Genomic DNA, 26,253 nt, shown 5'->3' with positions numbered 1-26,253 from the left:
ATTCCGCAGTGGAGCAGTAAAATGTTGATCCAATGAACTGCAGAAGCTGAGGAGGTGTCCCAACCCTAAACGTTGCCTAGCAACGTTCTCCAGAGATGCTACCTGACAGCAGCTGCTCCAGCACTTTATATCCAGATGTTGGCGAGGAACCATGAAACCTGGAACTCTGCAGGAAGAAACTGCAGATGTTGACTAAACCAAAGATAGACACAAAACGCTGGAGTAACTCAGCGGGACGAGCAGCATCTCTAGAGAGAACGAATGGGTGACGTTTCATGTCGAGACCCTCCTTCAGAATGAAGAAGGGTCTCGACCCGAAACGCCACCCATTCCTTCTCTCCAGAGATGCGGCCTGTCCCGCTGAGTTACTCCAGCATTTTGTGTCGACCTGGAACTCTGTTTACTCACTTCAGACCATGAACAGCGCAAACATACATTGAACAGAACAGTACAGCACAGGAACAGGCCCTTCGGGCCACAATGTCCCTGTTGAACATGATGCCAGATAAACTAATCTCCTCTGTCTGTATGTAATCTGCATCCTCCCATTCTCTCTATTCCCTCATTCCTCATGCACATATATATTATTTTATGAAGTAAAGTATGTTTTTCAATTTTTAAATGATTCAGCACCGGTGGCGGTTTAATTACCAGGATCACATCCCATAAATATTCAGGGTCACGGTACTTCTTGTCACTGGAGCCTGGTGTGGCTCAATATTAGACAACTTATCAGTCTTAAAATCTAAAACTTTCCAATGAAGTTGTAGCCTTTTTCTTTCTTTTCTGACACGTGCTGTGAATATTTATTTAAACGAGTGGATATTATGCATCATTGCAAAGAACTACCGAGATGACTCACTGAGCTTGACATTGTGAAAGACTCCCCCCTGTGTTTTATTTTTACTCAGTTGTAGCTAGACTCCTGGAGATGCATATATATAATCTACTTGAGATCAAAATAAAGTTACTCTGACAGGCTGGGAATAAATGGCACACATTTTTCTTCTGTGCCTTGATCGAGTCGGCTTCATTGGTTGTCAGTCAGACAATTGCAATTCCATTAAACATCCTAAAGTCGAGCAGACATATCTAAAAAATATTTGGCTATCCTTCTCTTGTTTTTCGCCTATGGCTATTATTTCCATTTTAACACATTATTGGATCGATACATTTCTTGAGATCGCTGAGGTAAGAAAAAATCCTGTCTGTTAACCTTTCTTGGTCTACAGGAATCATCCTTTTGGAAAGGGCAAGCTTCACGAGTTGGGGTTGTTTACAGAAGAAGTCCATGTATCTCAACACAACAGGACCTGCAAAATTTAATCTGTGTCGCGAGTCCAAATCGAGCGATGTTATCAAAAGACTTTATTCTTGGTAAAAACCGTGACAAAACGCAACGCACTAAGTTTGGACACACACACTTAACTTACTAATCTAATCTCTCTAGTTTGGCGCCAGACACTCTAATACCTCGCGCTGCCGCACCACGTGACCCGTTAGCCAATCCGAGGGTTCGAGACCCCCTGGCCAATCCGTATGTCCCTACATGACCCCCCCCAGAACCCTCAAAACCATACCTCACGGGCGCCCGAACCTCCCGCCCGGAATGCGTACGGAGGGGGGAAGCCGATACCACCAGCGTGACAGGAGGCGGGGAGGGCGCCGCCGCTAGAGGCGATGGAGGGGCCACGGGAGCGGAGGGTGTAGGTGACGGGGAGCGCTTGATCGGCAACGGCGGCCCGGGCCCAACCATAGGCGGCAGGGGGGCCAAGAGGTGGCAAACAGGGCGCCGCTGGTGGGACCAGTGGGGCGGCCACAGGCCGGCCCCGGCGCGGAGGTTGGGCCACCGACACGGGGAGGTCCTGGTCCAAATGGGCCGGCTTGAGCCGGGATACCGAAACGAGCTCCTGGCGATTTCCCACCTGCAAGATGAAGGTGACAGTCCCTCTTTTCAGCACCTGGAACGGGCCCTGGTAAACCGGCCGAAGAGGGGGGCGGTGGGAATCTTTCCGAAGGAACACGAAATCACAGTCCCGCAAGTCCGACGGAACGTGGACTGCTGTGCTTCCGTGCCTGGAGGTCGGGACTGGAGCCAGAGAACCCACCCGTGCCCGGAGGGAACCCAACACCGACGTGACGGGCGGCGGCAAGGCGGGGGCGGAAGGGAGAATGTCACCCGGCACCCGCAGGGGCGAACCGTAGACGAGCTCGGCCGAGGATGTGCCTAGCTCAGCCTTCGGGGCCGTACGAATGCCGAGGAGGACCCAAGGCAGCTGGTCAGCCCAATCGTGGCCGGTCAGGCGGGCACAGAGGGACGCCTTCAGCTGCCGATGGAAGCGCTCAACCATCCCGTTGGCTTGGGGATAGTAGGCGGTGGTCTGCTGTAAGCGAGACCCATACAGCTGTGCCAGCGCGGCCCAGAGGGACGAGGTGAACTGGGCCCCCCGATCCGTGGTGATGATAGCCGGTACGCCGGGACGGGCCACCCAGTGCAACGCCAGGGCCCGTGCACAGGAGGCCGCCGAGGTGTCCGACAACAGGAACGCCTCCGGCCAACGTGTAAACCGATCAACCACCATCAGCAGATGAGTATAACCCCTAGAATAAGGCAATGGACCCACCAAATCCACGAGGATGTGGAAAAAACGGACGGGGGGAACCTCAAATCTCTGGTATGGGGGCTGGACATGGTGATGAACTTTGGAGGTCTGGCACGGAATGCAGGCACGTGCCCAGGCTGCCACCTGCTTCCGCAGGCCGTGCCAGACAAAACGGGCGGCCACCATGGCTGAAGTCGCCCTGATGGACGGATGTGCCAGGCCATGAATGGCCTCAAAAACCTTACGCCGCAGGGCGGCAGGCACCACCGGGCGAGGGCGTGGAAGGGAAACGTCGCACCACAACTTGGTACCTGTGGGTCCACACGCCACCTGTTCCAGACGCAGTCCCGAGGCTGTGGAGGCGTACACCGCGGCAGTTCCTTCCAGGCGCTGAGCCTCCGCTAGCTCCTGGAAATCCATTTGTCTGCCTACCACGGCTACGGAGGGAATGGCCGGCCGGGACAGGGCGTCGGCAACGGCGTTAAGCCTACCCGCAATATGACGGACATCGGTGGTGAACTCCGAAATCAGGGTGAGGTGCCGCTGCTGGCGAGCCGACCACGGATCAGAAACCTTAGCAAAAGCGAATGTCAGAGGTTTGTGATCCGTGTAGGCCACAAAAGAGCGGCCCTCCAAAAAATAACGGAAGTGGCGGACCGCTAAATGGAGGGCCAGGAGCTCCCTATCGAATGCACTATATTTGAGCTCAGCTCGAGAGGACTGCCGGCTGAAAAACGCCAGGGGCTGCCAGTGACCATCGACCTGCTGCTCCAAAACCCCACCCACCGCCACGTCTGAGGCGTCCACCGTCAGAGCCGTGGGGGCGGAGGAGCGCGGGTGTACTAGCATGGTGGCATTGGCGAGGGCCTGTTTGACCGCGACAAAAGCAGTCTCTGCAGCTGCGGATCATACCAACTCAGCGGGGTTACCCGCGAGGCATTGAAAAAGAGGGCGCATGACCCGAGCTGCTGCAGGCACGAACCGATGATAAAAGTTCACCATGCCCACGAATTCCTGCAGGCCCTTGATGGTAGTAGGGCGAGGAAAAGAGCGGACCGCGTCCACCTTAGCTGGCAAAGGAGTGGCACCGGCCGGTGCAACCCGGTGACCCAAAAAATCTACCGCTGACAGGCCGAATTGGCATTTGGCCGGGTGCAGAATCAGGCCGTGGTCTTGCAGCCTCTGGAACACCGTGCGGAGGTGGACTAAGTGCTCCGGGACCGAACGGCTGGCAATCAAAATGTCATCGAGGTAAATGAACACGAACGGCAACCCTCGACCCACACAGTCCATCAGACGCTGGAATGCCTGAGCTGCATTTTTAAGGCCGAAAGGCATACGCAACCACTCAAATAACCCGAACGGAGTAATGGTAGCTGTCTTTGGAATGTCCGGCGGGTGGACCGGGATCTGTTGATATCCCCGCACCAAATCGATCTTAGAAAAAATCGTAGCCCCCTCCAGGCTGGCTGAGAAGTCCTGTATGTGCGGAATCGGGTAGCGGTCCAGCCGTGTTGCCGCGTTGAGTCGTCGGAAATCCCCACATGGTCTCCACCCCCCAGATGCTTTGGAAACCATATGCAAGGGGGAGGCCCACGGACTACTCGAAGGCCGAACAATTCCCAGCCTCTCCAAGTTCAGGAACTCCTCTCGGTCGGGATGAAATGAACGACCCCATGCTTCTCGGAAGGTGCATCGAACCGTTGAACGAGGAGCTGCGGGAAGTCTGCTAGGACCGCATCGAACTGACCGGGGACCGTGGTAATGGCCTGGATTGCTGGGCTGGGTGGGGCGGCGCTTGGAGGAGCCCGCAGGCCCCGTACCTCAGGGCCGTACGCTAGCCGAGGGTTGCAGGCCCCTCCCGCGGACGTCTGCGGCCAACGAAAATGCCCATAGGAAATCCACACCCAAAATGGCCTGGCCCACATCCGCAACGATGAAATCCCAACGGTAGGTCCTGGACTCGAAGGACAGGGACATAGCCCTTTTACCGTAAGTGCGGATGGGGCTACCGTTCACCGCAATGAGGGGCGGGCCCTTCCCCCCCGCTTGAACTTCGCAGTCGTAGGGGGGCACAATACTCACAACCGCTCCCGTATTCACCAGAAAGACGATCCCGGTACCTTGGTCCGTCGCGTAGAGGTGGCAGTTACGGCCAATCGAGACTGCCTCTACATTCGATCAGCCCAGGCATTTCCCGGAAACGAACATGGGAGTCTGCAGCTTCGGGCCTCACTGCCCCACCGCTGATGGAAGAAACACCAGCCGTGCCTATTCGGCCCTGTTGCTCGAGCCCGCTGCCAATAAACAGGTGCCGCAGCCCCTTCTTGGTGGGCTGACTGCAAAATAGCGGCCGATGCGTCGCTCTCTCGGCCGCTCCGCCGACTGCCGCTGGGCCTCGAGACCCGATTAACCGAGTCGTCTCGGGTGTGTCGCTCCCTGACGAGCGCGTCGGCTTTCTCGGCGAACGCTACCGGATCTTCAAAAGAGACGTCCGCCAACACCAACCTGACGTCCCTGGGTAGTTTCTCCCGAAAAGCCGCTTCAAAAACCATACACAGCTGATGGTCGCCCATCAATGTCAGCATCTCGGTCATCAACTCCGACGGCAGCCGCTGCCCCAGCTCTGGTAAATGGAGGAGCTTCAGAGCCCACTGGTTCTGGCTCCAGCCGAAAGTCCTCAGTAGGAGCCTCTTGAGCCCCACGTACTGCTCTGTTTGGGGTGGACTGGTCAGGTACTGACCGACCCGCGCGGCCACCTCCGGCTGCAGACAGCTCACCAGGTGGTGGAACTTCTCCTGGTCTTCCTCCACCCTCTTAAGATGGAACTGGGATTCCGCCTGCACAAACCACAGGTGCGGCTGATGGGCCCAAAACAGCGGTAGGTGAACCTCGCCCGCGCTCGCTCCCACCTGCGACATGCTGCTGCTGTGCTCTTCAAATCTTACGTTTGGTGTCACCAATGTAGCGAGTCCAAATCGAGCGATGTTATCAAAAGACTTTATTCTTGGTAAAAACCGTGACAAAACGCAACGCACTAAGTTTGGACACACACACTTAACTTACTAAACTAATCTCTCTAGTTTGGCGCCAGACACTCTAATACCTTGCGCTCCCGCACCATGTGACCCGTTAGCCAATCCGAGGGTTCGAGACCCCCTGGCCAATCCGTATGTCCCTACATGTGCCTCTTAAAGATCAACATCTCCATCGGTCTTTATCTCTAATGGAAAAAAACATTCCACAATATTTCTCATTGGCCTGAGAAAAACAAAAGGTTCACCAAAAGTCTGGTCAGGGTTTGATTTGAAAAAGGGGAGATCAGATAATACTATACATAAATGCAATCAAGTCAAACTGAAATACAACAGGTAGAGCAAAGGGGAAGATAGTGAGTGCAGTATATAGTTCCCAACACTATAGCGCAAGCGTGCCATAGACAAAGTCCAATGTCCGCAATAGGGTAGAGGTGAATCGGACGGTACGTTATCTTATGGAAGGACCGTTCCGAACCTTGGTAACAGATTGGAAGAAGCTATTCCTGAGTCTGGTAGTGTGCGCATTCAAGCTTCCTTTAGCCCGGCGTGAGCAGGGAGAAGAAGGAATGACTGGGGTGGGACAAGTCTTTGATTATGTTGACGGGCTATCAATAGTGAATTGGAGAGACACATTTGAGATAAAATGGTTGTGGGCAATGAGTTGGGGAAATGAGATTGGCAAATCACTCTAATGGGAGTTAGCAGAGACTCAATGGGTAAAATAAGCCCCCTTGATGGCCAGTGTAGAAAGGAACTGCAGATGCTGGTTTATACCACAGATAGACACAAGATGCTGGAATAATAGGGCAGGTCAGGCAGCATCTCTGGAGAAAAAAAGATGGGTGACGTTTTGGGCAGTGACCCTTCTTCGGACTGGAGTAGAAGGGTCCCCATCCGAAATGTCACCCATCCTTTTTCTCCAGAGATGCCGCCCTGCTATTCCAGTATTTTGTGTCTATTTCTTGATGATCTTTCCATTCTTTGATTCTACCAAAAACAAATGTATATTTTTAATCCTCATTATTTACACAAGTAAATTCCATTGTGGTAGAAGTGATTGAAAATACCGTGGCAGTATTGCTTCATAGAGTCGATGGCGTTGTAATCTGTAATACGAAAAATTATGCTATCTGAAAATATTACCATGGCAACAGCATCCTCTGAAGTCAGTCTTTATGAATGTTTATATTGATTTACCTCTGCACTTCCAAGCAGATCGTTGCAGTTCACTTATTAATTAAGTTAATAGAACACACAAACACATAAGCAGCAAATATGTTGAGACTAGAATACTTCAACAGCAATTACTCCTTGAAGTATAATAATCTACTATATTCTGGACTTTGTAAGTTCCGGAAAATCCAAGGGCGGAGGAGTCTGCTTCTTGACCAATAATAACTGGTGTAATCCTGGAAATATTAAGACGCTTTCTCGTTCCTGCTCGCCGGACCTGGAACATCTAACTATCTTATGCCGACCATTCTACCTACCCCGGGAGTTCAGCTCGGTGATCATCACAGCCGTCTATATTCCACCGCATGCGGACACCGACGTGGCACTGTCCACCCTACACGATGTGTTGTGTCAACACCAAAACAAGAACCCTGATGCGGCTGTGCTGGTGGCTGGAGACTTCAATAGGGGAAATCTCAAAAAGGTCATGCCCAACTTCTACCAACACATCACGTGTGTCACCAGGGGGGAAAGAACTTTGGACCACTGCTACACGCCGTTTAGGAAAGGCTACAAGGCCGTTTCTCTCCCTCCTTTTGGGAAATCTGACCACGCTGCCATTTTCCTGCTGCCGGAGTACAAACAACGGATAGTACGGGAAGCGACAGTGACGAGGGACGTAAAGCGGTGGGCTGACCATTCAGAGGCCATGCTGCAGGATGCACTGAGCGAAGTCGACTGGAACATGTTCCAAGCAAGTTCCAGAGACGTAAATGAGTTTGCGGAAGCGGTTACGGACTTCATTGCCACAATAGCCGATACCATCATCCCCACGGTAAGGGTCAGTATCTTCCCTAACCAAAAACCCTGGGTGGACAGGTCTATTCGCGTGGCCTTGAATGCTCGCACCGCTGCTTACAACTCTGGCCTGGCATCCGGCAACATGGACGACTACAAGGGAGAGTCCTACCGACTGCGAAGGACAGTGAAGGATGCAAAAAGGAGGTACCGGGACAAGATGGAGTCACAGATGGAGCAGCAGGACACCAGGCGCCTTTGGCAGGGGCTACGGACTATAACTAGCTACAGGTCCAGCACCCCCTCAACCGGAAGTGCCGGCTCCTCCTTAGCTGATGACCTGAACTCTTTTTACGCACGGTTTGAGACGGGTAACACGACCAGCTCGCCGTCTAAAAACAACACCGAAGGGGCGCTGGCTAGCGAGGCTGGAGGGGGATCCACCGCCGGGGATGTGCACACATTCTCGGTGTCCGAGCATGAGGTGAGGTGGGCTCTGACGCGTGTGAACACGAGGAAAGCTGGAGGCCCAGATGGTATATCTGGGCGAGTACTAAAGTCTTGTGCTACTCAGCTTGCTCCAGTGCTCACCACAATATTCAACCTCTCCTTGGCAAAGTCCGTGGTCCCTGCTTGCTTCAAAAGATCCATCATTGTACCGGTGCCAAAGAATGCCTCTCCAGCGTGTTTAAATGACTACCGACCGGTGGCCCTCACCTCGGTTGTCATGAAATGCTTTGAGAGGCTAGTCAAGAAGCACATCTGCGCCCTCCTTCCTCGCAACATGGACCCACTACAGTTCGCATACCGTCCGAAAAGGTCCACGGATGATGCGGTCTCCCAGGTTCTACACACCGCTCTCTCTCATCTGGACAGCCAGGGGGGCTATGTGAGGATGCTGTTCATTGACTTTAGTTCAGCATTCAACACAATAGTCCCCAGCAGACTGGTTGAGAAGCTGCTGGAACTGGGGCTTAGCACCCCTCTGTGTGCCTGGGTCCTGGACTTTCTCACTGCCAGGCCCCAAGTGGTCAGGATGGGGGAACACACATCTAGCTCCCTCACCCTGAACATAGGATCCCCCCAGGGCTGCGTCCTTAGCCCCCTACTGTACTCCCTGTACACACATGACTGTGGGGCCAGGTTCAGCTCAAACTCCATCATCAAGTTTGCTGATGACACTGTGGTGGTGGGCCGGATCTCCGACAACGATGAGAAGGCCAACCGGGAGGAGGTGGCTGATCTGGCACTCTGGTGTCAGGACAATAGCCTCCTCTTGAATGTCACTAAAACAAAGGAGCTGATTGTGGACTTCAGAAGGGCTAAACATTCAAGGACGTACACGCCACTGGAGATAAATGGGTCTATTGTGGATAGGGTGAGCAGTTTTAAATACTTGGGAGTCCGCATCGCAGAGGATCTGACGTGGGCAACGCACATTGCCGCACTGGTGGGTAAGGCTAAGCAGCGTCTTTACCACCTTAGACAACTGAGGAAATTCAGAGTGTCTCTGGGGATCCTTCATTGCTTCTACTCTGGGGCTGTAGAGAGCATCCTGTCCGGCAACATTACAGTCTGGTTTGGGAACAGCTCTGCCCAGGACAGGATGGCCCTGCAGAGAGTAGTGCGTTCGGCAGAACGCACCATGGGAACTACACTCGTCCCCCTGCAGGACCTATACATCAGGAGGTGCAGATCCAGAGCAAGCAAGATCATGAGGGACCCCTGCCACCCCAGTAACGGACTGTTCCAGATGCTACGATCAGTCAAACGCCTCCGCTGTCACGCTGTGAAAACGGAGAGGATGAGACGGAGCTTCTTCCCACAGGCCATCAGGACTGTCAACTTTTATAACCCCAGAGACTACATTTTTGTCGACACTAATAGTAACTTATTAACTTTATTTATATGCTGTAACTGTAATTCTTTTTGTGCACAACCCGCAGGCATTGCCACTTTCATTTCACTGCACATCGTGTATGTGTATGTGACAAATAAAATTGACTTGACTTGACTTGATAATAGGCTGAACTGTGGGTATCTCTGTCCAGCCTTCCATAGAAAACTATCAGTGACGTCCCCAACCATAGGTAACGCTTCACCAAACTCCAGCACCCATGCAATATAATGTGGAATACAGTGACAAGCTGAAGGCTAGTCACTGGTGCATCTGACCATTTGTACACCACTGCACCCAGCTCAGAGGTGGAACACATACATGCAGATCTGAGGGCCAGATGCACTTCATATCTGGCCCCTCAGCTTTGTGCCATGTTAGGCTGGGATAGGAAAAACAATCCCACTCATCTGAATGGAGTCGTCAACCTTAATTTAAAAATGTATGTGCAGGTATGTGTTTTTTATTTTGGGTGGCACAGTGATGCAGCGGTAGAGTTGCTGCCTTGCTTCTCCAGAGGCCCGGGTTTGATCCTGACTATGGGTGCAGTCTGTATGGAGTTTGTACGTTCTCCCTGTGAGCACGTGGGTTTTCTCCAGGTGCTCCGGTTTCCTCCCATGTCCCAAAGACGTGCAGGTTTGTAGGTTAATTGGCTTTGGTAACATTGTAAATTGTCCCTAGAGTGTGGGATAGTGCTACCGCCTTATAGAACTGCATCATAATTTCCTGACTCTTGTATTCAATGCCCCAACCAATAGCATGCCAAACGCCTTCTTTGTCACTCGATCTACTTGTGTTGCCACTTTCAGGGACCTATGGATTTTGACCTCAAGATCCATCTGTGCATCAATGTTGCTCCCATGAATGTTGGTATGGGCTTGATGAGCTGAGTGGCCTCCTCCTGTGTCACTATAACTGTGAGATACAAGATATAGAGATGAAGACAAAAGAGACTGCAGATTCTAGAATCTGGAACAAATACACAGAACGTTGGAAGAGCTCAGCCGGTCCAGCAGCATCTGTGGAGGTTAAAGGTGTAAGTTAATGTTTCAGGTTGAGACCGACCCTGCATCGGGACTGATAGGGAAGTGAAAGGATCACCAGTCTATAGTAGTATGAGGGAGCGATGCACAAGGACAAGGCAGCATGGTGATGCAGCGATAGAGTTGCTGCCTTACAGAGCCAGATACCCGGGTTCGATCCTGAATACGGGTGCTGTCTGTACGGAGTTTCTAAGTTCTCCCTGCAACTGCATGGGTTTTCTCTGGGTGCTCCAGTTTCCTCCAACACTCCAGAGATGTACAGGTTTGTAGGTTAATTGACTTCGGTAAAATTGTCCCTAGTTTAGGATGGGATTACTGTGTGGGGATATACTGGAGGGCGTTGACTCGGTGGGCGGAAGGGCCTGCTTTCCATGTTGTATCTCTAAACTAAACTAAGTCTAGTGGGTGATAGGTGGAACCTGATGAGGGTTCAGGACTAGAAATAATGGGCAGATGCAACCTGCGTGGCGGCACGGTGGTGCAGCGGTAGAGTTGCTGCCTTACTGTGCCAGAAATCCAGGTTTGATCCTGACTATGAGTGCTGTCTGTACATGGTTTGTTTGTTCTCCCCTGCGCGGGTTCCCTCCGAGATCTTCGGTTTCCTCCCACACTCCAAAGACGTACAGGTTTGTAGGCTAATTGGCTTGGTATAAATGTAAACTGTCCCTGGTGTGTGTAGGATAGTGTTAGTGTGCTGGGGACATCGGTCATTGTGGACTCGGTGGGCCAAAGGGCAGGTTTCCGCGCTTTATCTCGAAACTAAACCAAAGTCTAAAGTGGTGGTTGTGCCTGGGGAACTGAATTCCGAGGCCGTGGAACCAGAAAGCTGTGAAGGTGGTAGTATTTCCAATTTGCATTCGGCCTCTCCATAGCAATAGAGAAGGCCAAGGACAGACAGGTCAGTGTGGGATTGTGAAGGAGAGTTAAAATGATATGCAACTAGAAACCAGAGACTGCTGCTGCAGACAGAGTGCGGGTGCTCCACTAAACGGTCACCTCGTCGAGAGGTAAAAATTGTTGGCAGCAATGATTTGTCAAAAGACCTTCAGGGCTTTCTGGTGCCGTGAGCTCAGTATTCAGTTCCTGAGAAGCAGCCACCACTTTAGACTTCAGAGATACGGCGCAGAAACAGGCCTTTCGGCCCATTGAGTCCGTGCCGACCAGCGATCACCCTGCACACTAACACTATCCTACATGAGGGACAATTTTACAATTTTACTGAAGCTAATTAACCAATAGACAATAGGTGCAGGAGTAGGCCATTCGGCCCTTCGAGCCAGCACCACCATACAATGTGATCATGGCTGATCATTCTCAATCAGTACCCCGTTCCTGCCTTCTCCCCATACCCCCTGACTTAAGGCTATCCTTAAGAGCTCTATCTAGCTCGCTCTTGAATGCAAACCTGTACGTCTTTAGAGTGTGGGAGGAAATCGGAGCACCCAGAGAAAACCCACACGGTCACAGTGAGAAAGTACAAACTCCGTACGGACAGCACCTGTATTCAGCTTCTCTGGAGAAAAGGATGGGTGATGTTTCGGGTCAGGAACCTTCTTCAGATTGCCGTCTGATGCTGTCTGCCATGAGAAGCACCTGACTGGAATCGTCGCCCATCCTTTTTCTCCAGAGATGCTGCCTGGCCCGTTGAGTTACTCCTGCATTTTGTGCCTATCTTCGGTATAAACCAGCATCTGCAGTTCCTTTCTACACACCTGTAGTCAGGATGGAACCGTGGTCTCTGGCGCTGTAGGGCAGCTACTCTCGTGCTGTGCCACCGTGCCACCCTGGACTTGATGTCTGCTGGGGGGTGGTTGCAACATCATGCTTCAAACTGGACTGGAACTCCAGAGCCACAACTGGGAACAAGCGTAAGAGGCAAGCGCTGGCTAACTTGTAGCTTGCCGTGAATCGGGCAGGGTGACAACACTACCTCTCATTGCAATATCATATCATATCACATCATATCATATATATACAGCGCGGAAACAGACCTTTTTGGCCCACCAAGTCCGCGCCGCCCAGCGATCCCCGTACATTAACACTATCCTACACACACTAGGGACAATTTTTACATTTACCCAGTCAATTAACCTACATACCTGTACGTCTTTGGAGTTCTGGGTTCTGGTTCTGGCACTGAGCCACTGGACAATGTTTGGTTGTTTCTAGAACTCTGTGGGTAGTTCTTATGTATCAGGTCAGAGAGCTTTATTTCAATTAGAGTGCCATTTCTAACAGTAACAGATAAGACCGGTATTATTTATTAGCCAAAGTTAAACCTGAGCAGATTTCCTGAACCCTATCATGGAAAGTGCCTCTCAATGAAACACAAAGACTTAGCTCAGAGTAGGTGTCTGTCCCAAGCCAACAATATTCCAAAGTACTTGCTTTAAAATAATAGACACCACTTACAATTACTTCATATATAAATCATATATGGTATATTAATTGTGTTGGAATAGAAAGATATTTCCACGACTCATAATAGGTTAATGGAAATCGGCTGTGGGGGATTAGGAGGCAGCTGTTTACTCATAAGCTGAGAGTTGTTATCAGTGGCTGTAGGCTTGCCTGAAGCCAAATTATCTGCAGTTTTCCCACAAGGATCAATTCTGAGACCATTGGTCTTTTCTATCTGGATGGAAGTCATTAATGAAAATGATAGGGAATGATCAACTGCTGCAGTTTGCGAATAATATGGAGATTTTGCAAGTAGTGGGACTCAGGAAAAGACCACAAGCAGAAGTGGTAGAAGTACTGCCTCACAGTGCCAGAGACCTGGGTTTGATCCTGACCTCAGGTTCCGTCTGTGTGAAGTTTGCACGTTTTCCCCGTGACCGCGTAGGTTTACTATAGGTGCTCTGGTTTCCTCCCACATCCCAAAGATGTGCAAGTTTGTAGGTTAATTGGCTTCTGTCAAATTGCCCCAAGGGTGCAGGGAGTGCATGAGAAAATGTGATAGCATGGAACCAGTGTGAATGATTCATGGTCGGTGTGAACTCAATGGGTTGAAGGGCATGTGCATGCTGTATCTCTTTAAAAACAAACTGATCTTAAACATGTTTGGAGGACCTGAATTCTTCAAACAGTATTTGACTGCACAGTGTTAGGTGTCTGACTGGGTCAATTCTAGGAACAGAAGTGAAGCTGTGCTGAAAGAGGAAGACCTTGGTATCATAGTTCAGAGCTCTTTAAAGATTCATGATCAATACAGAGATGTCTGAACTAATTAGCTCAAATTCCGCATTTTATTTTTGGAACTGACCAGATTTCTCATAAAATAAAATGTTGTATCAGTCATAGTGACCAGGAAACGATCACCTAGTCATCAAAGCCTGATGAAGCATCTGAAAATGGTCACGGTTAACACCTGAAGAAAGGAACTCAGGGTATGATTACTGGCCTCCAGTAAGTAGATGTACTGAATAAATAGTTTCCCTCATTGTTTATCAGACAAGTTAACACAATGTACGTGACATTAAAAAGAGACAAGAAGCCTGTAATTCAGTATATTAACTTATTTGGAAAGGGTGTAATGAGCGTGATAAGTTTAGTTTAGTTTAGAAAAAACGCGTGGAAACAGGGCCTTCGGCCCATCAAGACTGGATCGACTGGGCTTATATTAAAGAATGGATCGACTGGGCTTATATTAAAGAATGGATCGACTGGGCTCATATTAAAGAATGGATCAACTGGGCTTATATTCACTGGAATTTAGAAGGATGAAAGGGGATCTTATAGTAACATATAAAATTCTTAAGGGATTAGACAGGCTAGATGCAGGAAAAATGTTCCTGATGTTGGGGGAGTCCTGAACCAGGCACAGTTTAAGAATACGGGGTAGACTATTTAATACTAAGGTGAAGAATTTTTTTTCACCAAGAGAGTTGCGAATCTGTGGAATTCTCTGTCACAGAAGGCAGTGGAGGCCAATTCACTGGATGTGTTCAAGAGAGAGTTAGATATAGCATTTAGGGCTAATGGAATCAAGGAATATGGGGAGAAAGCAGGAACGGGGTACTGATTTTGGATTATCAGCTACGATCATATTGAATGGCGGTGCTGGCTCGATGGGCCGAATGGCCTACTCCTGCACCTATTTTCTATTTTCCTATGTTTTATGAGTCCGTGCCGACCAACGATCCCTGTACACTAGCACTATCCTGCACACTAGGGACAATTAACAATTTTACCAAAGCCAATTAACCGGCAAACCCGTACGTCTTTGGAACGTGGGAGGAAACCAAAGCAACCGGGAAAAACCCCAGCGGTCACGGGAAGAACGTACAAACTTCGTACAGGCAGCACCAGACAGTATGGAGACACAAAATGCTGGAGTAACTCAGCGGGTCAGGCAGCATCTCGGGAAAGGAGGAATGGGTGACGAGTCGGGTCGAGACCCTTCACCAGACAGTATAGTCAGGATCAAACTCTGGTCTATGGTGTGGGAAGGCAGCAACTCTACCGCTGCGCCACCATGGCTCCATATTGTTGTGAAACTTAAAGAACTTATGTCGTATCCATGGATGATAAAATTAATCCGGGAAGAGATGTCAATAGCCCTGTTGCAAATATACGAAACAAATACTGGCACATTGAATTTACCTTGCTGTATATTGCTGTCTCTTCCTCTGTGTCAACCCTTCCACTTTCCTGAGCAAGTTTGGGCTCCATGGGTATATCCTTATTTGCTAAATTCTGTAGATGTCAATCCCATCGATAATTTTTTAGAAGAATGTTTCTTCCAAACCTTGGAGCAAAGGTAAAAATCACAGAGTTACCAACCTATGATCTTGGTTGTTCATGACATTAAGGGATTTCACTGCCAAGCGATGGAACATTTTCCATCTCAGTTTAGTTTAGAGATACAGCATTGAAACAGCATAATGAAAGGAGATTGTGAGGAACATCTTGAGTCAGAGGGTGGTGCATCTGTGGAATTGATTGCTACAGAAGGCTGTGAAGGCCAAGTCAATGGATATTATTCAGGTGGAGATTGACAGGTTCTTGATTAGTACGGGTGTCAGGGGTTATGGGGAGAAGGCAGGAGAATGGGGTTGAGAGGGAAAGATAGATTGGCCATGATGAATGGCGGAGTAGAATTGATGGGCCGAATGGCCTAATTCTGCTCCTATAACTTATGAACTTATGAGGTTCATCAGCCCACCGAGTCAATGCCGACCAACGATCACCCCTTTCATACAAGTTCTGCTTTATTGCATCTTCTCATCCATGCCCTACACATTAGGGCCGATTTTCTTTACAGAGGCCAAATAACCTACAAGCCGTACATCTTTGGAATGTGGGAGGAAACAAGAGCACCCGAAGGAAAGCCACGTAGTCACAGGGAGAACGTGCCGATTCCACACAGAGAGTAGCCGAGGTCAGGATCGAACCGGGGTCACTGACGCAGTGAGTCAGCAGCTCTACCCACTGCACCACTGTAATTCTAACGATCTCAGCTGGAAGTGACACAGGCACATGCAAGGGAAAGCTCTCTGCAATCGGACTTTATAGACAATAGACAATAGGTGCAGGAGTAGGCCATTCAGCCCTTCGAGCCAGCACCGCCATTCAATGCGATCATGGCTGATCACTCTCAATCAGTACCCCGTTCCTGCCTTCTCCCCATACCCCCTCACTCCGCTATCCTTAAGAGCTCTATCCAGCTCTCTCTTGAAAGCATCCAACGAACTGGCCTCCACTGCCTTCTGAGGCAGAGAATTCCACACCTTCACCACTCTCTGACTGAAAAAGTTCTTCCTCATCTCCGTTCTAAATGGCCTACCCCTTATTCTTAAACTGTGGCCCCTTGTTCTGGACTCCCCCAACATTGGGAACATGTTTCCTGCCTCTAATGTGTCCAATCCCCTAATTATCTTATATGTTTCAATAAGATCCCCCCTCATCCTTCTAAATTCCAGTGTATACAAGCCCAATCGCTCCAGCCTTTCAACATACGACAGTCCCGCCATTCCGGGAATTAACCTAGTGAACCTACGCTGCATGCCCTCCATAGCAAGAATATCCTTCCTCAAATTTGGAGACCAAAACTGCACACAGTACTCCAGGTGCGGTCTCACCAGGGCCCGGTACAACTGTAGAAGGACCTCTTTGCTCCTATACTCAACTCCTCTTGTTACGAAGGCCAACATTCCATTGGCTTTCTTCACTGCCTGCTGTACCTGCATGCTTCCTTTCATTGACTGATGCACTAGGACACCCAGATCTCGTTGAACTCCCCCTCCTCCTAACTTGACACCATTCAGATAATAATCTGCCTTTCTATTCTTACTTCCAAAGTGAATAACCTCACACTTATCTACATTAAACTGCATCTGCCATGTATCCGCCCACTCACACAACCTGTCCAAGTCACCCTGCAGCCTTATTGCATCTTCCTCACAATTCACACTACCCCCCAGCTTAGTATCATCTGCAAATTTGCTAATGGTACTTTTAATCCCTTCGTCTAAGTCATTGATGTATATCGTAAATAGCTGGGGTCCCAGCACCGAACCTTGCGGTACCCCACTGGTCACTGCCTCCCATTCCGAAAGGGACCCATTTATCCCCACTCTTTGCTTTCTGTCTGTCAACCAATTTTCTATCCATGTCAGTACCCTACCCCCAATACCATGTGCCCTAATTTTGCCCACTAATCTCCTATGTGGGACCTTGTCGAAGGCTTTCTGAAAGTCGAGGTACACCACATCCACTCACTCTCCCTTGTCAATTTTCCTAGTTACATCCTCAAAAAATTCCAGTAGATTTGTCAAGCATGATTTCCCCTTCGTAAATCCATGCTGACTCGGAATGATCCCGTTAATCTCATCTTCAGAAGTAAATTCCAGCTCCACGCAACCTTAAAGCAGGAATTATTCGGCTCATCATATTTCTGCTCATTCTTTGCCGGAGCAATTCAATACAAATTAAGTGCTGCACCATCGCTCCACAGTTCCATATTCTTCAATACATTGAATATTGAGCCAATTTTCTTCTTCAGGGACAAAATGCTGACCTATTAAAAAATATGCCCAAGACACCTCGTACGAGTATTTAGTTTAGTTTACAAATACAGTGGGGAAACAGGCCCTTCGGCCCACCAAGTCCGCGCCGACCAGCGATCCACGCATACCTGCACTATCCTTCACACTGGGGACAATTTACAATTTTACCGAAGCCAATTAACTTACAAACCTGTACGTCTTTGGAGGGAACCAGAGCACCCGGGTAAAACCCACGTGGTCACAGGGAGAACGTACAAAGTCCATACAGCCAGCACGCGTAGTCAGTACCAATCCCGGGTCTCTGGCGTTGTAAGGCAGTAACTCTATCACCGCCACTGTGCCGCCATGTATTCTGACATTAAATATGAAATATGACTACACATGTCACATAACAAGCTTCATCCAAGAATAGGTCCAAGAAATAGACTTTAAGGTGCATCAAGAAATAGAAAGCTGCAGAGATTTCAGGTGGATTAGACAGGGCTTAGGGTCTGTACAGCTGAATACGGTTTCTTAAGCAACGAAAAACTGGGAATGCTTTAGTGACAGGGATTGGATGAGAACGAAGATTTCAGGAGCTTGTAACATCTAACAACCTCAACTTGATAAGTACAGTACGCCTCACCAAATTTCCCATTGTAAAGAAAGCTCTCCATACCACTCACTTTGCTTCCTTATACTTCAAACTACACTGAACAATTACTTGCACATCGAATGTACGATCATACAATACTGAACGCATTCATTTGACATATTTATAATGGGCATTGCAGATTTGTCATATAATCTGTATTGAAGTGGAACAGTGATTTTTCACATTTTCCCATCTTCAGACTTTACTTTAGACTTTTGAGATACAGGATGGAAACTGCCCTTCGGCCCACCGAGACCGTGCCGACCAGCATTCATCCCATACACTAGCACTATCCTACACACTAGGAACAATGTACAATTTTTACAGAAGCCAATTAACCTACAAACCTGTACATCCTTTGAACATGGGAGGAGACATGGAAAATAGAACCATTGAGTCATTGAACCATTGAAGCTGTTTCTGATCCTCTCCCACACTCTTTATATTCACTTCCAACTTACAAAAAAATCCAGGCCACAAACCATTATGAGGAATGGGACTCTGTCGTGACCGTGGGACTGCATCAAAAGTTATGAGAGTCTGGAGTGCTTCATTGTGATAGGTACCGAAACGGAACAATGAAATTCTTATTTCCAGCAGCATGTTGTTGTTTGTCCTTCAGGTTCGAAGATGACCATGACTTCACTTTCAATCTTATTATCTCGACCGCCGATTGGGATCCCCGCCAGCCATAGTATGCTGGCCGAGGTTGAAGTCATGACTTGCGCTTAACTTGGATTTAAGTGAGGGGGAGTTGCGCAGATCGTCGGCCTCACACTCTCGTCCCGGCCTATCATGCCCCAGCAGCAAGACATAGTCGAGATGGCTGGGGACAGACAGGTCAGGATACAGTGGATGGTCAGAAGTGTCCTACGTATCTCACTCTGCCGTGTTTGCGCTCCACGGCGCTTTGCTAGGATCGTCTTTCTGCCCGTTGAACCTTCTGGTGGTTTCCTCCGCGCAATCCGCCGAACCCAGGCTTCACATGCTAGGTCGACAAGCCCCAAGCCGCTGGAACCAATGACTTGCCGACTGTACATGTGGCAGGCACACAAGTCAGTGGAGACATCGTAGGGGCGGGGTAGTCCTGCGGCTGATCCCACGGCTTGCGGGGACGGTCGAGACCGGGGCGGTTCTCTCCAGGCGGTGGTGGGCAGCCCCATGGGAGGGGAGCGCTGTCCGTCGCTGCTCCTCAGGCCCCGGGTACGGGCCCCAGGCCCCAGGCTCCAGTCTCCCCGGGGCGCCGGCGAGGCTTCTGTCCCGGCCCGGAAGACCCGGCCTCCAGTCGCCTCCAACCCGGCCGTGCTGCCCCCGGGAGGCAGGGTCGCTCTGGTCCTGCCCGCCCGCGTTGTATGAGGGGTGGCAGCCGTGGTAGCGCGGCGGGGCGAAGGTGGCGGCCACCAGAGGCCCGCGGTAAGATGGCGGCATAACAGGTCCGTAAACACAGTATTCAATAAATAACATAATAAACCAATGTCAAAAAATGTTCAATAAATTTAAACCAATATTAATGCGAAACAAAACAAAAGCCTGAAGTTCTTAACGCAACCAAAACAGTTCGTAGTTTGAGGTTAAGTTGGTGTTTGTGGTGTTCAATAGCTGATGGTTTTCTGTAACATTTGAGCTGCACTCAACCCGTATCCTTCATTCTCATCCTCTGAGGAGCGTTTGTGGCACTGGGCCTGTAGACGCTGGAGTTTAGAAGAATGAGGTGGGACCTCATTGGAACATACAGAATTGTGAAAGGTTTGGATGGAGTGGATGTAGGGAGGATGTTTCCACTAGTGGGAGCGTCTAGGACTAGAGGTCACAGCCTCAGAATTAAAGGATGGTCTTTTAGGGAGGAGACGAGGAGAAATTTCTTTAGTCAGAAGGTGGTGAATTTGTAGAACTCTTTGCCACAGAAGGCTGTGGAGGCCAGGTCAGTAGATATTTTTAAGGCAGAGATAGATAGATTCTTGATTAGTACAGGTGTCAGGGGTTATGGGGAGAAGACAGGAGAATGGGGTTAGGAAGGATAATCTTGCTATTGAGGGCGTGCAGCGTAGGTTTACTAGGTTAATTCCCGGAATGGCGGGACTGTCATATGTTGAAAGACTGGAGCGACTAGGCTTGTATACACTGGAATTTAGGATGAGAGACGATCTTATCGAAATGTATAAGATTATTAAGGGGTTGGACACGTTAGAGGCAGGAAACATGTTCCCAATGTTGGGGGAGTCAAGACCAGGGGCCACAGTTTAAGAATAAGGGGTAGGCCATTTAGAACGGAGATGAGGAAAAACTTTTTCAGTCAGAGTTGTGAATCTGTGGAATTCTCTGCCTCAGAAGGCAGTGGAGGCCAATTCTCTGAATGCATAGAACTCTTAAGGATAGCGGAGTCAGGGAGTATGGGCAGAAGGCAGGAACGGGGTACTGATTGAGAATGATCAGCCGTGATCACATTGAATGGCGGTGCTGGCTCGAAGGGCCGAATGGCCTACTCCTGCACCTATTGTCTATTGTCCATTGTCTATCAGCCATGATTGAATGATAGACTTGATGGGCCAAATGGCCTAATTCAACTATTCCTTATGACATTCTAATTAAGAACCTCTTCCAACCCCAACTTTAATCTCATCGGTGCCTTAACTAGTTTTCCCATGGCGGTGATCAATATGTTCTTTGCTTCTAACCCTGGAGGTTTTCTGCCGCACTTCCTCATGGTGAACTACTCCTCACCAAGCAGTGAAACAAAAAGCTGGAGGAACCCAGCAGGTCAGGAGCATCTGTGGAGGGAAATGAACAATCGCCATTTAGGGTCAAGACCCTTCCTGTGGTCGGGAAGGGTCTTGATCTGAAACACAAACTATACAATTCCCTTTGCTCTACCTATTGTACTTGAGTTTGGTTTGGTTGTACTTCTGTATGGTATTATCTGATCTGGTTAGCTAGCAGGCAAAACAAACTTCTTCACTACATTGTGGTACATGTGACAGTAATAAACCTAAACATTTCCCTCCACAGATGCTGCTGACCTGCTGAGTTCCTCCAGCAGTTTGCGTTTTGCATCAGATTCCAGTATCTGTTGTCTTGTGTGTCATAGTCAGAGAGTCATACAGCACGGAAACAGGCCCATTGGCCCAACTTGCCTCCGCCAACATGCCCCATCCCAGTCGACATGTCACATCCACAGTCTCCACTGTTCTTCACCGGACCGTCTGAGTCCTTACGTACTCTTCTGTAAGCATGCTCCTACATCTTTCCCATACTAAGTCTATCCAGTGGTTCACTGGGTAATGCTCCTGCTATGGCAGTCTCAACACAACATTACACAGGGAAACTCAACAATGTTGCTCTTTGAAGATCACATTTGAAGTTCCTGATCTGTCATAAAATTCCAATCTCTGTCATAACACTGACCAAGATTATCTACCTCTACCCTTGGGCCACCTCCACTAAAGACCTTCCATTTAATATTGCCATATACGAGCAGGGTGGCACGGTGGCGCAGTGGTAGAGTAGTACTGGTAGATGCCTTACAGCATCAGAGACCCAGGTTCGATCCTGAGTACGAGTGCTGTTTGTACGGACTTTTTGCGCTCTCCCTGTACCTGCATGGGTGATCCTGTTTCCTCCCACATCCCAAAGATGTGCAGGTTTGCAAGTTAATTGGCTTCCGTAAATTGTCCCGAGTGTGTAGGATACGGGTGATCACTGGTCAGCGTGGTCCCGGTGGGCCGAAGGGCCTGCTTTCATGCTGTATATCCAAACTAAACCTCATGGCCTCCTAACTACGTGACAATTAAGTTACATCTTTGCACAACCCGGAGAGGTTCTTGTGACAACTCATCAATCCAAAATGTTTGTTCCGTTTTTCTCTCTCCACAGATGCTACCCTGAGCTGCTACGAATCCACACCATTTGCTGGTTTTGGTTCCTTTACATTTTGTTTGTGACATTTTGTTTGTCCAAACATTAGTCTCCGTCTCGAATATACTAAATGACTGATCATTCATTCGTTGCGTGTTGGGGTAATCAGTTCTAAATGTTTACAACCCTCCGAATTAATTGGGTGGAATGAAGTATTATTGTGAAGCCATCAATCCCTCTGTGACTCAAACTCATTCACAGTCTGGAAACTGCGCCTCTGTCTGTCTTTTCCTTCCTCAATAGTTTTGTCTTCATTTTCTTGAAACCTAAACTCACCAGCTCTCTGCAATTCTTGCTTGCATCATGGCCTCAACTGGTCTGAATTTCGATGACACTCTGTACAATGCGCTTTGCCTCAGTCTTATTATTTTAAGGCACAAACATTCGTCAGGTAGGTGACAACTCATCCTCTGTGATAATTTTCATCACTAGTGCCCCACAAAGATATGTTCTATGTCCCCTTCTATACTCCTTACACCCACATGACTGCAGCCATGGGAAGTCATGGAAACCTTTCCAACACAATTTATAAGTTGACAGACGAAACCGCCATAGTGGGCAGGATATCAACTACTGACGAGACAGAGTGTAGGAAGGAGATTAAGAACCTTGTAACTTGGTGCCAAAACAACAATCTCTCCCTCAATGTCAGGAAGTGAAGCAGTACGCACACCCCCTTGTATTCATCGACGGTGCTGAAGTAGTCAAAAGCTTCAAGTTCTTAGCAATAAATATCACCCTCAATTTGCCCTGGACCTGCCATATCAAAGCAATGGCCAAGAAAGCACACCAACGCCTCTACTTCCTTAGAAAGCTTGCCACGTCCCCAACAACCCTCACCAACTTCTCCAGTAAGAAGCATTTTATCAGGATGCATGTCAGCTTGGTTTGGGAACAGCTCCATCCAAGACAACAAGAAATTGCAGAGAGTTCTGGGCATGGCCTAGACCATCAAGCAAACCAACCTCCCTTACTCCATCTACACTTCACGCTGCCTTAGCAAGGTCACCAGCATAATCAAGAACCATTCTCACCCCAGTCACTCCCTCTTTTCCCCTCTTCCATCAGGCAAGAGGTACAGAAGTTTGAAAACATACATCTCCAGATTCAGGGACAGTTTCTTCCCAGCTGTTATCAGGCAACAGACTCGTCCTCTCACCAACTAAAGTGTGGTCCTGATCTCCATCTACCACATTGGAAAACTTTGAACTATCTATAATCAGACTTTATCAAACTTTATCTTGCACTAAATGATATACCCTTTATCCGCTAACTGTACACTGTGGACGGCTTGATTGTAATCATGTATAGTCTATCTGTTGACTTGATGGCACGCAACAACAAAAAGCTTTTCACTGTACCTCAGTACACATGACAGTAATAAACTAAGCTAAGCCAAACTAAACTAGATGATATATACAAAGTTTAATCCTTTTCAGTAAATGCCACAGTTCCGTCTCATAAACAAAACAGGTAAAATAGAGATAACGTTCATTTCATTAGCCATTTTTGGCGAGCTTGCCAAATATTTTATTTTGTAACAACCGTACGCCACTCAATACTTTAGCCGCTGGCGTGAATTCCCTTAAGAAACTCGCTGTTTACAAAGGAAGTGGTATACATTGTTTATATCCTTCTGAACAAGTGCATACCTGTCTGCTTAGAGTTGTATGTAGGTCGTCCTGCAATTCAATCCTCAGCAAAACTGTTGTTTTCTCATAGTTATGTGACCCGTAAAGTCAGAGTATTGCGTACAAACATCTGAAAACAAAGGCGAGAGACTTTTGTTTGAAAGCAAACACCTTCAAGTTCCAGGCAAAATTACATCATCTTCCTTCGCTGTGCGTTTAGCAGGCGGTTGGAGTATTCCCACAACAGGTTACTTTATGCAAAACAGCCTCAGATGCTTTAACCGTTTGACTTTTGAACTCCGCTCCTCCAAGAGGTGAAACAATAAAACACGATACGGCTTCTACACAAATAAATTGAAAATGAATGATCGGGAGCAGTTCTTATCAATAAACAGGCTTTTAAAATGTCAAATTGCATTACTATAGTTACAGAAATGCATTTGGCTTAACGCCTGAAGCATTAATGTTTCAGTCTGGGAACCTCAGTGTGTAAATGTTTCATGCCCCGTAACTTACTGTGTAAACACATTCCGGACAAAAAGATTTTTTTGTTAAAAATTCCGTGCCGACTCGGTATTCATTAGCTACTCAGTCAAGCACATCGAGGTGGTCTCTGGTCTGCGCTTGGTTGCTGACATTTACTCGAGCTCTACTCCATCTGGAAACAGAGAATCAACCATAGTCCCTGCTGTTTTTTGCAGCATAGCAACCGTGTTGGCATGGGCACGTTTAACAGGGAGAAGGAAGAGGGAATGCAGAAGAAGCGAAAGAGAAATAGTGAGTCCGGGAGAATGAAAGTAAAAAACAAACAGGCTCATCTGTAAAACCTTCTCCAGCCAAATAGATTGCTAAACAAATTGCCTCAGCTCGTATAATGGTCACTTTGTTATGTAAGCAGGAATCTATCAGTGCAAAGAAATGGACCTTGCATCCATGCAGATAATGTTGGAAATGCAAATGGTCAGAGCAGTTTTAGTTTAGAGATACAGCATGGAAACAGGTCCTCTGGCCCACAGAGTCCACGTCGACCAGTGATCACCCGTACACTAGTTTAATCCTGCACTCTAAGGACAATTTACAGAAGCCATTCAGCCTACAAACCTGTACATCTTCGTGATGTGGGAAGAAACCGGAGGACCCGGAGAAAACCCTCGCAGGCACAGGGAGAACGTGCCAAAACTACGTACAGTCAGCACCTGTGGTCAGGATCAAACCCGGGTCTCTGATGCTGTAAGGCAGCAACTCTACCGCTGTGCTGCCCGAGTTGTTCAGATGAATGATCACTCACCTGAAATGTGAATCCTCTCTCTGTGGGCATGCTGCCTCGCCTGTGTTATATTCCCGGCCGTTGATGATTTTATATCAAACCTCTGGCATGAAACGGTGTTTAGCTTTCCTTTTAGTTGGATGTAACGGGCGGCTTTTGGTAGCAGATGGTGTTAGATCAGAGATTGTCAGCCAAGTAGGTTAGTCAGAAGATCTTTAAGGGCTGGAGGCAGAGCAATATAGCCAAGGCCAGGTGAATCCCAGCAGGTATTGAGCAATTTCCACAGAGCCAAGCAATACCAAACACGCGCTGTAAAATGGTGAAAGTGGGACGACTCGAATGGCGATCAAAAGACTATTTAGATCCGAAGGAGCGGGGAAAGGCAAATCAATTAATTAAATAAATCTGGGGGAAAAAATCCTAGTATGTAAAAATATGTAACGACTGGATTGCCAAAAAAAATCCATTTGATGCACCAGGACTTTGCCCAGTCTGTCCTTAATGTGATTCCAAAATCCGCATATCTCTTAAATATGCTGATGAATGGCTGAGGAATCCATTCAGTAGCAAGGAAAGAATACAATGAATAAAAATAAGAATGAAAGGCAGCACAGTGGCCTGCTGCCTCACAGCGCCAGATATCCGGGTTCCTTCCTGTCCTCGGGTGCTGTCTCTGTGCAGTTTGCACATTCTCCCTGTGACCACCTGGGTTTCCTTCCGGTTCTCCCGTTTCCTCCCACATCTCAAAGACGTGCAGGCTTAACTGTCCCCTATAAATAGCCCCTCGTATGTAGGCAGTGGATGCGAAAGGGGGATAACATAGAACCAATGTGCACGGATGATCGATGGTTGGCGTGGACTCGGTGGGCCGACTGGCCTTTCCTTTCTGTATCTTTTCAATCAATTAAATGAATCAATCAATAAGAATAGCACTGAACAGATCAGTCCAGCCAACCAAATTCAGTGATGCCAAACACACCTCCAACCCAATTGACCCCAAAGTCTTTTAGACTCTAGAGAGTCAGCGTGGAAACAGGCCATTCGGCCCACTGAGTCCGTGCCGACCAGCGATCACTTCATACACTGGCACTATCTTACACACTAGGGACAATTTATGATTTTACCAAAGCCAATTTACCTACAAAACTTGTATATCTTTGGAGTGTGGGAGTAAACCGGAGCACCCAGAGAAAATCCACGCAGTCACAGGGAGAACATACAAACTCCGTGCAGACAGCACCTGCAGA

The 26,253-nt window shown here is 48.5% G+C and overlaps 1 protein-coding gene across 3 annotated transcripts in view; it reads right to left on the bottom strand.

Annotated features, from left to right (window-relative positions):
* The window catches only part of LOC144601610 (uncharacterized), a 42,982-nt gene that overhangs the window by 7,041 nt on the left and 9,688 nt on the right, over window positions 1–26,253 (bottom strand). For 2 of the 3 annotated variants that reach the window (XM_078413828.1, XM_078413829.1), the window contains exons 2-3: window positions 23,761–23,869; window positions 15,158–15,302 (exon numbers count right to left, since the gene is read on the bottom strand). In XM_078413828.1, the coding sequence (XP_078269954.1) occupies window positions 15,158–15,226 (69 nt within the window). In that variant the 5' untranslated portion in view covers window positions 15,227–15,302; window positions 23,761–23,869. Of the gene's footprint in view, window positions 1–15,157; window positions 15,303–23,760; window positions 23,870–24,255; window positions 24,398–25,027; window positions 25,053–26,253 lie in introns of those variants that run through there. The other variant, XM_078413827.1, reaches the window with a different exon arrangement.

The sequence above is a fragment of the Rhinoraja longicauda genome, chromosome 17 (assembly GCF_053455715.1).
Source record: "Rhinoraja longicauda isolate Sanriku21f chromosome 17, sRhiLon1.1, whole genome shotgun sequence".
In the NCBI taxonomy this organism is placed as follows: Eukaryota; Metazoa; Chordata; class Chondrichthyes; order Rajiformes; family Arhynchobatidae; genus Rhinoraja; species Rhinoraja longicauda.
The sequence above is the reverse complement of the archived record's forward strand: the minus strand, read 5'-3'. Positions and strand labels throughout refer to the sequence as shown.